Source organism: Bos javanicus, chromosome 9 (genome assembly GCF_032452875.1).
Source record: "Bos javanicus breed banteng chromosome 9, ARS-OSU_banteng_1.0, whole genome shotgun sequence".
Lineage (NCBI taxonomy): Eukaryota > Metazoa > Chordata > Mammalia > Artiodactyla > Bovidae > Bos > Bos javanicus.
In genome coordinates, this window is record NC_083876.1 from 101,477,115 (window position 1) to 101,489,634 (window position 12,520).

Sequence of the window (12,520 nt, forward strand, 5' to 3'; positions counted from 1 at the left end):
TGCCCCAAGCCCTGAGTACTGAGCACTGAGCCCTGAGCCCCGAGCCCTGTGCCCCGAGCACTGAGCCCTGAGCCTTGAGCCCTGTGCCCTGAGCCCTGAGCCCCAAGCACTGAGCCCTGAGTACTGAGCCCTGAGCCCCGAGCCCTGAGCACTGAGCCCTGAGCCTGAGCACTGAGCCCTGTGCCCCGAGCACTGACCACTGTGCCCCGAGCACTGAGCACTGAGCCCTGAGCCCCAAGCACTGACCCTGAGCCCTGAGCCCCGAGCACTGAGCCCTGAGCCCGAGCACTGAGCCCTGTGCACTGAGCACTGACCACTGAGCCCCAAGCACTGAGCACTGATCCCTGATCCCTGAGCCCCAAGCACTGAGCCCTGTGCCCCAAGCACTGAGTACTGAGCACTGAGCCCCAAGCACTGAGCCCTGAGCACTGAGCCCCAAGCCCCAAGCCCTGAGCACTGAGCCCCGAGCACTGAGCCCTGAGCCCTGAGCACTGACCACTGAGCCCCGTGCCCTGAGCACTGACCACTGAGCCCCAAGCACTGAGCACTGATCCCTGATCCCTGAGCCCCAAGCACTGAGCCCTGTGCCCCAAGCACTGAGTACTGAGCACTGAGCCCCAGGCCCTGAGCACTGAGCCCCGAGCACTGAGCACTGAGCCCTGAGCCCTGAGCACTGAGCACTGAGCCCCGAGCCCTGAGCACAGCTCCGCTCTGCAGACCATGGCCCTGACCAGGCTCTTCCGGCTCCTACAACAGAAGCATGAGTTCCCGTTGCAGTTTCAGGACCAGTGAATCTGGGGGCTCTTCTCACAAAGTGACTTGGCTTGTGGGTGGAACACCGGGCTGGGTTCTCTCCTCTGGGCAAGCTTCTCTTGCCCCTCAAACCATGTGGCTTGGGAGTGTGTTTCTGGGTTTATGTTTTAATACAAGTGCCTAGGATGTTCAGTTCAGTTCAGTTCAGTCGCTGAGTTGTGTCTGACTCTTTATGACCTCATGAACCACAGCACGCCAGGCCTCCCTGTCCATCATCAACTCCCAGAGTTTACTCAGACTCATGTCCATTGAGTCAGTGATGCCATCCAGCCATCTCATCCTCTGTCATCCCCTTCTCCTCCTGCCCTCAATCTTTCCCAGCATCAGGGTCTTTTCAAATGAGTCAGCTCTTCGCATCAGGTGGCCAAAGTATTGGAGTTTCATCTTCAGCATCAGTACTTCCAATGAATATTCGAAGGGCTGATTTCCTTTAGGATGGATTGGTGATTGGTTGGATTTCCTTGCAGTCCAAGGGACTCTCAAGATGTCTTCTCTGCCTGGGATGTACCATTTTATTATAACACAACCATCTAAACCACGCTGTGAAGGTCGATGTAAACAGGCCTGAAAGGTTTCCTGAGACCACGTCTTGAATCTCATTTCTCCTCCTTCAGACCTCACATCTTCCCCCCTCAGGTTATGGACGAGGAGCCGCTGTCTCTCCGAAGCGGACGAGTCCACTAACATGACCCACTCGTGTGGCGTCAGCAGGTGCCCCTCTCGGGGAGGCCAGTGGGAGAGGGATCCTGGCTCAGCTGAAACACACTCAAGGCCACGGCGCCCAGCAGACCTCCAGGTCATTGCCTCCCACGGTCTCCCTGTCCATGGCGGCTGTGAGAACCGGCATGCAATTCTGTAGTCACCTCACCAGCAAGCCAGATGCTACCAGAAAGCGTTCTCTACCTGCACCGTGAGAAGTCAGCGTCACAGACAGCAGAAACCCGTGTCATGGCTGAACTCCCTCTGAAAATCAACACACCATCAGAAGGCTGCACGGGAAGCTGGGGCCAGGATAAGGGTTGTCTGGGGAAACGAACGTGATGACATCAGGCTGGTGCAGGTGGAGCTCGTCCCCTTCACAAAGGGGGTGCCTCCCAGTAGGGCCGGGACATGCGCCCCAAGTCCTGGAGGGAAGCATCAGGGTCCCGCCAACCCTTGCCGCCCCTCCGGCCTCTGGAATCACTTGTTCCGTCTCCACGCTTGACCAGCACCTCCTTCCCTGGCTGGGTCTTTCTTCCCTAAACTGGCCAACACGCTCAGGGGGCTTCTCTGCCATCAGATGCTGCTGGCTGTTGGGTTCCCCTTCGCCTGACCGTCCCCACCTCTGGACATAAGCACACTGGCGTGCCTGCAGTCCAGGCTTACAGTCACCGTTTCCTCTTCTTGGCTGTTCTTAGGACTCAGCTCAGGACGGCCTCCAAGTTCAAATGACAGAGTTTCTCTTCGGGAATGAAACACCCACGGATGTGAGTTCTCGAAGGAGTCAGTGCTGAGACCGACACTCACAAGGATGCCATCCAGTGGACTCGGGGAAAACAATGGAAAGAAAATACTTTTTCACGTAGAGTTAGGGTAACGTTCATTTCCCGTGTGTCCGTGAACTCTGAGACCCTGTTGAGCCCACACCGGACAACTTCACTTCAGCTCTGAAATACAGGGTCTTCCAGGAGCCTTACGTGTTCCCACTGGGAGCCACGGTAGGGCTTTTTGCTAACCGTTGTTGCCTTTTTGGTCCAGAAGCCCAGCGACAGCGTGCGTCACAGTGGAGGCAGCCTGACTCTTGCAGACAAGGTCGGGGAGCAGACCAAGAGGCGCCAGGAGAGAAACGCCAGCCTCAACGATCCAGCCTCTCTGGAAACTGAGCTCAGCTGGGAGGCAGGTTGAAGGACCAGAGACCCGCTCCCAGAGAGCTTTTGGAGAACTTGGACCTGATTCTCCAAGCCATGCTTTCAGTCTATATGCAAAGAGCCCGATACATCTGTTGTGCTGTGACCTGGCGGTCCGGTGGGAGATGGAGAGACAGGGCAGCCTGAGGTCTCAGGGACCGCACCCTGCCCCACCGTGACTGACTGCTCACTTCGGAGTGTCATGCAGGGTGGACAGCTCTCCTGCTGTGCCAGTGGGTGGTGAGGAAAGGGAGCGGGCAGCTGAACCCTTTGTTATGGCCAGGAGGAGCCCCACGGCGGGGGCGAGGCTGCATCAGAGGGTCGCAAACCTGCTGGTGCATCGTGACCAACGCCGCCGCCCTCTCTTCTGAGTAAGGGAAACCGCACGCAATCATCAGGACGAAGAGTCCAGAGTCACCCCTGCCTGGAGCAGGAGACTGGGTTTTCCATCCCATGAAGCAGGAGCCAGAGAGCTTCCACGTTGAGCCTCAAGACATTCTAGAAGGTTCCCGTCAGGTACTGGGGGCAAGGAGAAGCCCTGGGGCTGTGAAGTGGCTGGGGTCACGCAGGTCTCCCGCGCGCAGCCCTAACTGGACGCCCCAGACGCCCCTCCCAGGAAGTGTGGTCCCCGTGTTAACAGCATCTTCCTACAGTGGAAACTGATCCCGTGAAATAGTCTTTCCCACGTGACATGACCAAGTTTCCATCTGCTCTACACAAGGGTGGGTGGAGAACTCCACGGGGGTCATGGGAAGCCTCTTTTCTGAAGATCCTTCCCTGGTGGCTCGGTCAGTAAGTAATCTGCCTGCAAGACAGGATACCTGGGTTCGATCCCTGGGTCAGGAAGATCTCCTGGAGAAGGGCATGGCAACCCACTCCAGTACGCTTGCCTGGGAAATCCATGGACAGAGGAGCCTAGCGGCCTACAGTCATGGGGTCGCCAAGAGTTGGACATCACTGAGTGACGAACGCTTTCTTCGAGGACAACAGATTTCTTCTCCGTGTGACTTGCGAGACTTCTTTAAAACAAGTAATACACCTATACACACGTCATACACACCCCACCACCACACGTGCACACGTATACTGCACACGCACACACACACATGCCACCTGGCACACATACATGTGCATGTATGCACACACACACTCACACACAGCCCCCTCCTGCCACCCCTCTGTGTCCTGCAGACTCTAGGCAGCCACCCACAGCCCCCCAGCCCACACTGTGTACCTCTTTGGAGAGCCGGGTGAAGAGGTCCCCTCCGCGCAGGAAGTCCAGAATCAGGTAGAGTTTCCCCTCGGTCTGGAAGGCTGCAGATGGAGAGAGGTGAGAGCGTTTTTCACAGTGCCTGGGGTGGCCGTCATCCCTTGGGGCCAGCGCTGAGCGCTAGGAGCCCGTCTGTCTTTGGCTCAGACAGCACCGTGTGGTCTCTAACACTGAGTCATTTCAGACGCAGGCCTGGGGCAGGGTGGACAGTGTGGGGGGCAGCGCTCGGGGAGAGGGGGCCCACGGCAAAGAGCTCTGCCTGCGCTTCTCACGAACAGTCTGGAGACTATTTCTTGTCCTCTCCTACCCACTCCCTCCCTTTCTTTCTTTCTCAATCACTAAGGGGATTGAACGACATGCAGGGAAAAGTGTCAGTGGTTCCCCGTGCTCTCACCACCCCTGTGAACACCGGGCCAACTGGGTGTCGTCGGAGAGTCGGCTTTGCTGTGAGCTGCCTGGGGAGGGGCAGGGCGACTGGACCGTCCGGGACCACCCTGCCCTTCTCTGGAGCTGCTTCGGTGCAGCTCAGGGTTCAAGGACGCCACTGCCCGTTCCTCCTTTGAGGACCGCACTGGGGATGGGACAGCCTGGCTACTGCACCCGGTGGCCGTGGGGCTCGTGTCCTCGCTTTGGGCCCCGAGGGCCACAGGTAGGGGCGTGCGGTCTACGGTTCCGCCCCCGCCCACCACGAGCAAGGGCACGCCTCGGTCAGAGGGGTCTGCGGGCACGTGAGGGTCAAGAGAAAGCAATGCCGCGGCCACCGGACAGTCAGTCCAATGCTACCGCTGGCCCATCACGTGGCATCTGTGTCCTACACAGAGCGTCTGGCTGGAGGGGCGCTGACACCCCCACACACTTGGAAACTTCATTTACTGAACGTCAAGGCCAGAGCTTATAATGTTGGGATTTTAGAAACACAGGGCTTCCCTGGTGGCTCAGCTGGTGAAGAATCTGCCTGCAGGGCGGGAGATCTGGGTTCCATCCCTGGGTTGGGAAGAGCCCCTGGAGTAGGAAATGGCAACCCGCTCCAGTATTCTTTCCTGGAGAAACCCATGGACAGAGGAGCCGGGTGGGCTACAGTCCAGGGGGTCGCAAAGAGTCGGACATGACTGAGCACACACAGACCATAATGAAGCTTTACGATGAAAGGGTGATTCACTTCTGCCAGGATGTCTCTCTCCATCTTTGACCTGACTCGGTCCCGAACTGCAAGACAGAAAAAAATGAAGACTTTCAAAGGCAGGAGTCAGGTTCTGGAGAATGTGGGACACAAAACTTTAGATATAGATAATTTCCCACTTTTTTTTGTCACAAACTTCTCAAACAGATACAGAAGTTTAAAGAGCAGGCTGAATGGCCACTCCTGAAGCCTCCACCTGGATTCAACAACTGCTCACATTCGGACACATTTTCTCTTGCCCTCTCTTCCCCACACATACACACGTTTTAGCCAAAAGTCTGATAATAAATCATCGACACCATGACCTTCCACCCCAAGTGCACTTATAACACACGCAGCATCTCCTAAGAAGAGGACAGTCTCTTACATAACCCGAACACGACTGCCACCCCTGAGGAAACTAACCCTCATTCCATAACATCATCCAGCTCCCCGTCCACATCCCAGTCCTGCCCTAGGTCAGTCACAGCTGCTATTTTCCAGCACAGGGTTCTGTCAAGGTTCACACAGCACCTCTAATGGTTGCATTTCCTTATTCCTTTTGCTTCTGGAATAAAATGGCCCCACATCTTTCTCTCCTTGCGCTTTCTGTGGGCTTTTAGGGTTAAGCCCAGTTTTCTTGTAGATCGTCTCCGGTTGTGACTGATTATTGCCTTACTGGTTGCTATAACTCCCATATTTCTTATGAACCAAGGTTAGGTCTGGAGGCTTTTTAAGGTTGAGGCCAAACATTTTTGGCAAAAACACCTCCGGGGTGACGCTGCAGGCCCCAGGGGCAGTGGGTGGGGCAGGGTGCTGTGCTACCTCTGCTCAGGGCGCTGAACTCCGCTGGGTCAAGGCGGCAGGTCACCCGCCTCCCACTGGAAAGACGCACAGGTCGCTCTGTAAGTAAGCAGTAGCCTGAGGGACGACATTTTAGTACTGAATGGCCTGTGGGTTCCCTTACGATTCTTCATCAGTTAGCTTGCATACGGTCCTTGCTTAGGTCATTTAGGGTCACAAATCAGCCATTTTCTCATTTCCGATGGGACTAGGAATCAAGAGGAACACCCCTTCTCTCACTCTTCCTGGGGATAACTGTGAGCTATGGATTTTAAAACATGAGTCTGTTCTAACAAATCACAGTATCGTTCTTCTCAGTGCTGACACTGTCCAAAGTGTAGCCGTCTGGGAACACAGACGGAATAAGTTTTGAGGCAAAAATAAATGAAAAACAAAGTCACTGCTTGAGAGTAAGAACAATGCCAAGATTCCCACGAGCAAACTGGTACACCCAGGGCAGTGTCCAGGTGACCTCCTACGGCCCCGTGTGTGTGAAGACAGAAACTTCCCTCAGGAATTCCTAAGTGTGGCAAGTATGATGAATGTCACCCTCAGAATCGGGTATTTAAGTCATTCATTCTTTGGCCTTTTGACATGTACTTAAACCTGGGTCTCCTGCACTACAGGCAGATTCTTTACCATCTGAGCCACCAGGGAAGCCCTTTATTTAAGAAGTCCTTCCCAAAGGATGGCTATAATAGGGGGAAAAAACCCACACAAAAAATGGAAAATAACAAGCATGAGTGAGGATGTGGAGAAGCTGGTGGGAGGGCGAAACGGTGCAGCCCCTGTGGAGAACCTCCTGGCAGCTCCTCACAAAGTTAAACACAGAAATACCACAGGACCCAGCGCACCCACTCCCCAAGAACCGAAGCAGAGGTTCCAGCAGATTGCGCACACCCATATCCACAGCAGTGTTAGTCACAAGAGCAAAAGAGACAGAGGCCACCCATGTGCCTACTGATGGATGGCTGAATAAACAAAAGGGGGCGTGGCCACGCGGTGGAATATTACTCAGCCCTGCAAGATAAAATTCGGACACACACTACAGCAGGGATAAGCCCTAGAAACACTATGCTAAGCAAAGTCGGCCAGACAAAAAAGGAGAAGCACCATACGATTCTACTTACACAGGACTGCGGCTGCAAGAGAGGACGCCCTGTGGCAGAATCCGAACGGCTCCATCAGGATGCACCCCCAGCCCAAGCTCACTCACCACCCGGTAGTTCTTTCTTATTTATTTAGTTTTATGAAAGTATGGTTGCCAAGAGGTGGGGGGTGGTGGGGAGGGATGGACTGGGAGCTTGGGGTTAGAACAGGCAAACAAACTGCTTGCAGTTTGCAAACAAACGTCCAGGATGGATACACAACAAGGTCCTGCTGGAGACCGGGTAGCCGTCGTCAAATCCCGAGATAAGCCATAGCAAAAAAGAACATAAAAAAGAACGTGTGTGTGTGTCTAGCTGAATCCCTAATAGTTCTGACCCCGGCTCTGCCGCTGCTCAGGAGAACCAGCGAGGGGACAAGCAAGACAATCCCCGGGGACACGGTACAAGGAGTCGCTCCATTTCCTGCCTGTCCCGGGTTACAGGCTCCGGTGGCTCTGCCAGTGGCAACACCAAAGGGTTTCGGGAAACAGACCCCGAATCCCTTCCTTCAGTAGAAGACGCAGAGGAGGACGGCTGCAGACCCTGAAGGGCACGTGAGCGGTGGGATCAGGACGATGCCCCTCCACACACCCTCCCAGTCTGAGCAGGAGACCCTGGACGAGACACGTGGAAGGACGGGGGGCCGCACCAGTGCCGGGGGCCAGGGGCTGCCCGCTCCCCAACGAGGGCAGGCAGGACGCCTCTCTGGGCAGCTCCTCGGGGGGAGCCTTGTCTGATGCACTCAGGCTCCTGGGCCGTGTCCTTGACCTCAGGGAGCCAGGCAGACTGGGGAGGGCCACGGGAGACTGCTGTCTGCCCCCCCGGGAAGTCCTCCTCCGGCAGAAGCCCCCTCCCCCCCCCCGCCCCCGCCACCAATGATGCGATCCAGAGGAGCAAGCGGCCAGGGAGAGGGGATGCTGTGTTCCTACACCCTCCCTGCCATCTCCTCACAAAGCTCACTCTCTGACTCCGGATAGGAAAATCGAAACATTCTCTAAATAGGGCTGATGCTATTATCATTGAGCTCAGATCTCTCTGGAATGAGGAGCACTGCTTAGTCACACAGCTGATGATGGTGTTCGTAACGGAAACAAAAGGTCATAACAAGCCTGGGGACAGAATCAGAAAAAGACACCTTATATTCAGATTTCTAAGGTTTGTCCAGTGAAAGCGGAAAAATGAATATATATTCCCTCTCTACATTTTACACAATAAATCCCAGGTCTATTAGAGAGGTACGTGTTTTTAAAAGCCATGAAAATGAAAAAAAGATGAATCAAATACTTATCTGAGGTTTGGGTGGGGATTTCTTTATTTTTAAATAAAAGCAATGAAAGAAGTAACATAGGAAAGAGTGAGAGACTCAGTTACAAAACAAGTTTCCATCCGAAAGGTCATAAAAAATCAAAAGGCTAACAAAAAACTTCGAGATTATCTGAAACAAACGGCAAAAGGGCCAGGAGCCTAAATACATCATACTAAACATAATACTCTTACTGTGCTTAAACAAACAGAGGAGAAACCAAGACGCCAGCCCAACAGTGAACTTAACGCAGCGCTGATAAACACGCCCGTCTGGGGACCACGCTTTCACCAACAGGTTTGTGAGACTGGCCCCAGGGCATCAACGGGCGAAACACAACCCACGGGCTCCAAGGCGGCAGGACCAGGGAAAGGCTGGGCAGGCCCACGGCAGGACTGGGCCACTGCAGGCGGCTGACCAGGGGGGCGACTGGGTCGGGCTGACACCACCGGAAGGACAGCTGTGCCACGGACGGCCCTTCAGAGGTGAGACCGTGCGTGGGAGGCCAGCCCTCCGAAGGCGACGAGGGACCTGGGGCTGCACGTGCCGGCTTAGCCCTGCAGGGCCCACAGCCCGCCCGCTCGGGGTGGTGGCTGTCACTCGGGCCCTCGGTGATGGAGCGAAAGGCCTGGAATGCTGCCTTGGCCACCTGACGGGCAGCTGCAGAGCCGTCCCTGCACTAAGAAAGAAACTGACATGACAGCAAGGGGCTCGCTTCTGATGCTGCCTCTGGAGGCTTAGGATTCCAAGGGGTTTTCAGTCCTAAGACTGAGATGCAGAAGAAAAGAAAGGAGCCCGGAGAGGTGCTTCCTCCATCCTTCCACTGTTACCGGGTCCGAGGGTTACAGAAATGATGAAACACTCACACAGCCTGAGGCGAAATGTCACCCAACCATCTCCTGCTGGGTGGATCCAGACCAGCTCAGCGCCTGGAGCCAGGCCAGCGCCTCCCTGAGATGCCTACTCTCTGGTATCCCACATGTGAGTCCGGAGAGGCGAAATGTCCCCCAGCCATCTCTTGCTGGGTGGATCCAGACCAGCTCAGCGCCTGGAGCCAGGCCAGCGTCTCCCTGAGATGCCTACTCTCTGGTATCCCACATGTGAGTCCAGAATCGAGTGGGGCTTGACACTGTAGATGCAAAAAATCCTCATGTTCTAGGCTATTTTGAGATTCACTAATAAATCGTAGGGGCTTCCCAGGTGGCTCTAGTGGTAAAGAATCCGCCTGCCAATGCAGGAGATGTGGGTTCAGTGCCTGGGTCAGGAAGATCCCCTGGAGGAGGAAACGGCAACCCACTCCAGTATTCTTGCCTGGAGAACCCCATGGACAGAAGGGCCTGGCGGGCTACAGTCCACGGGGTCGCAAAGAGTCGGACGTGTGACTGAGTGCGCACACACATGCCACAAACAGCAGACACTGGGGAAAGATGAGCATCTTTCATACTTCAGACCACCCCCGTGGGCGATTAGGACCTGGTTTCCATGGCTGCTTTTGTAACCAACCTCCGTTAATTACACTGTTTTTACGCTACATTATACATCCTGTCGTATCATATCATTATGTCACATTGTATTCTATTATACAGACACTGTATTTCAAAAGAAAAGGACGGCTGAGATAGAAACAAGTGTGGTCTCTTCAGTCACGGTGAAAATGACAAATGGCCAGGTGGGAGGCGACCTCAGGAAGGCCTGGGTGGCGGGAAATGTGTGCGTGTACAGCAGCACCCCGGGGAGCACAGGGCACACGAACCTGCGTCTCCCGCGGTCACAGGGAGGCCTGAGCCTTTTAACTGGAGCCGGACACCCGGCTGGCCATGAACTCAGCCTCTGCCCGGCTGAGTGACCACACTAACCACCTCCCGGCTCTGTCCTCAAAATCCTGCCGGATCTGAAATTCTGCCCTGAGCAGACCCTGAATGCAGAATAAAAGTCCATCTTCACACAGGATCCTTTAGCCTTCAAAGGTCAAGTACACAGCACAGAGGGGCTTCCCAGGGGAAGCTGTGCTGCTCATCACACCAGAAAAAAAAGGGAGAAGACCCGAAATGGCGAAAATTTAAGCGTCAACTACGTTGACAATCATATCAGGCACCACTGCTCAAGACTTGCCTTTCCATTTCTCTAAAGCAATCTAGATTGTGGAGCCCAGACTGCCATGGTTACTTGTTACTTAACTAACTTCTTTGCCAGAGACTCTGAGTGTTAAAGTCTTCAGTCTGTTATGCTTTCACGTTTACAGGCATTAAAGATGCAAGCAAATGAAAAAACGTGTTCCCTACTTTTTATCTACAGTGTGAGAAATACAGCTCTGGTAGGAAGGCGCACATCAGGACACCAAGGCGTGTCCCAAGCTGAAGCGCTTTGGTCTTAGGTCACTCGTTGGGAAAACAGGTCCCCTGGACAGGGAACACCCCAGGGGCAGCGCGGTGAGGCTTCCTGATGGGGAAACGATACCCTGTGGGTGGGGGGCAAGGCTGGTCCCAGGTGCCCCTCACCTGGGAGGGGATGAACGTGGAACCCAGATGTCACCAGCTCCAAGTCACGCGGTTCTGAGTGTGTGGCTTCACTGCCTTGCGCCTCGACTTCCTCATCATAAAATGCAGCTAACACCATCAGCAAGGGCACTGAACTCGTGGGCTTGGAATCTGCTGACTACCCCCTCCCCCTGCGCCCCCCCCCCCCACCCCCGACGAGGAATCTGCAACCATCCAAAGGTGAATGAAAGGCCAGAAAGGAATCAGCATGAAAATAACGTCTGTTCAGACTCAGGCACTGACTGAAGCTCAGTTTCTAAGGCAGTGCTTTTAAAACAAAGCATCTTAGTGTAAGAGAAAAGGAAATAGAATGGTGCCCGAAACACATTCTGAGGCTTGAAACCCAGTAGGCTAGGCTTCGCGATGTAGTCATTGTGAACAGGATCCATGCATTTCTGTCCTGTACCTGCCGACGCTCCAGGGATGGAGTCAGAGCTCTCCTTGACAAAGGATAGAGGAGGGCCAGCCCTGCGGTCCGAGAGACACCCCGAGAGGCTCAGAAGGCGCCGCTGGGACCCGCCCTCTTCTCTCCTGGCCAGGCTTTTGCTGGAACCTACCTGCAGCTGCCAGGAAACCTACGAGGTGCCCAGGACAGTCTATCAGTTACTTGCTAAACATCGAGATTTTGCCACAATACTTTTTCCTTTAGAATCAACAGGTCACAAGCCATTTCCTTCAAAGTAGGAAATGTGTATCTCCTCTGGGCTTAGAAAGTTGACTTATAGAGAAAAGAGCTGGAAAGTTAGGTGTGAGAACACAGTGAAGTCCTGTCGGAAGACTACCACGGTAAAGACATACCGCAGAATAAAAGCTGTCTCCACGTTACGGAGAGATGTTTCATTTCAGTTCAGTTCAGTCGCTCATTGACCCCATGGACTGCAGCACGCCAGGCCTCCCTGTCCATCACCAACTTCTGGAGTTTACTCAGACTCATCAGTTCTCACTAAAATGAGAATTCAACAGGAGGAGCCGTCCTGGGGTGGGTGCTTGTGGTCCCCAGCGTGTGCCGGGCATCCTTGGTAACTAGCGTGACTTGTGGCGCCCAGCGCCATCACAGGCTCCACACGGAGCTGGAGGAACCAGGACTGAGCCCAGACGTTCGTCTTTCTAACAGATGGCGATGAAGGCCCAACCCGCCTCTTCCTTCCTGCACTCCATCAGACCTAAAGCAAGCCTGGACAAGAAGAGACACACCTCCAAAGCCAGTCTCCAAGGAGAAGAGGCCCAGAAATGAAGGGAGGGACTCTGAACCTTGTGATGGCTGCACTTCGCGTGCATGGACGAGTTTAACCCTCACATCAGCAGCATTGTAAGGGAGGTGCTGTCGCTGCCATCATCTCAGTTAGGTAGGAGTGGCGGCCAGGAGGGGTTACCCGAGGTGGCACAGCCAGAAGGAACCCCAGGGTCCAGTGTTTGCGCTCCCAGCCACCGCATAAGTGTCCCCTCACCGGCGGGGCACAGGGGACACGCGTATTCTCATGCCCAGACCACGTCCTGACGTGACTCCAGCGCTCTGTAAGCGTCGCGCAGGGCACTCCAGCCTGTTAGCCTGTTAACCACC

At 54.7% G+C, this 12,520-nt stretch overlaps 1 protein-coding gene across 8 annotated transcripts in view; it reads right to left on the minus strand.

Moving 5' to 3' along the window:
- RPS6KA2 (ribosomal protein S6 kinase A2) overlaps positions 1-12,520 on the minus strand; it is a 334,507-nt gene that overhangs the window by 64,882 nt on the left and 257,105 nt on the right. For all 8 annotated transcript variants that reach the window (XM_061428531.1, XM_061428534.1, XM_061428535.1 and 5 more), the window contains 2 exons: positions 5,095-5,175; positions 3,934-4,013 (listed from right to left, as the gene is read on the minus strand). In XM_061428531.1, coding sequence (XP_061284515.1) covers positions 3,934-4,013; positions 5,095-5,175 — 161 coding nt within the window. The remainder of the gene's footprint in view (positions 1-3,933; positions 4,014-5,094; positions 5,176-12,520) is intronic.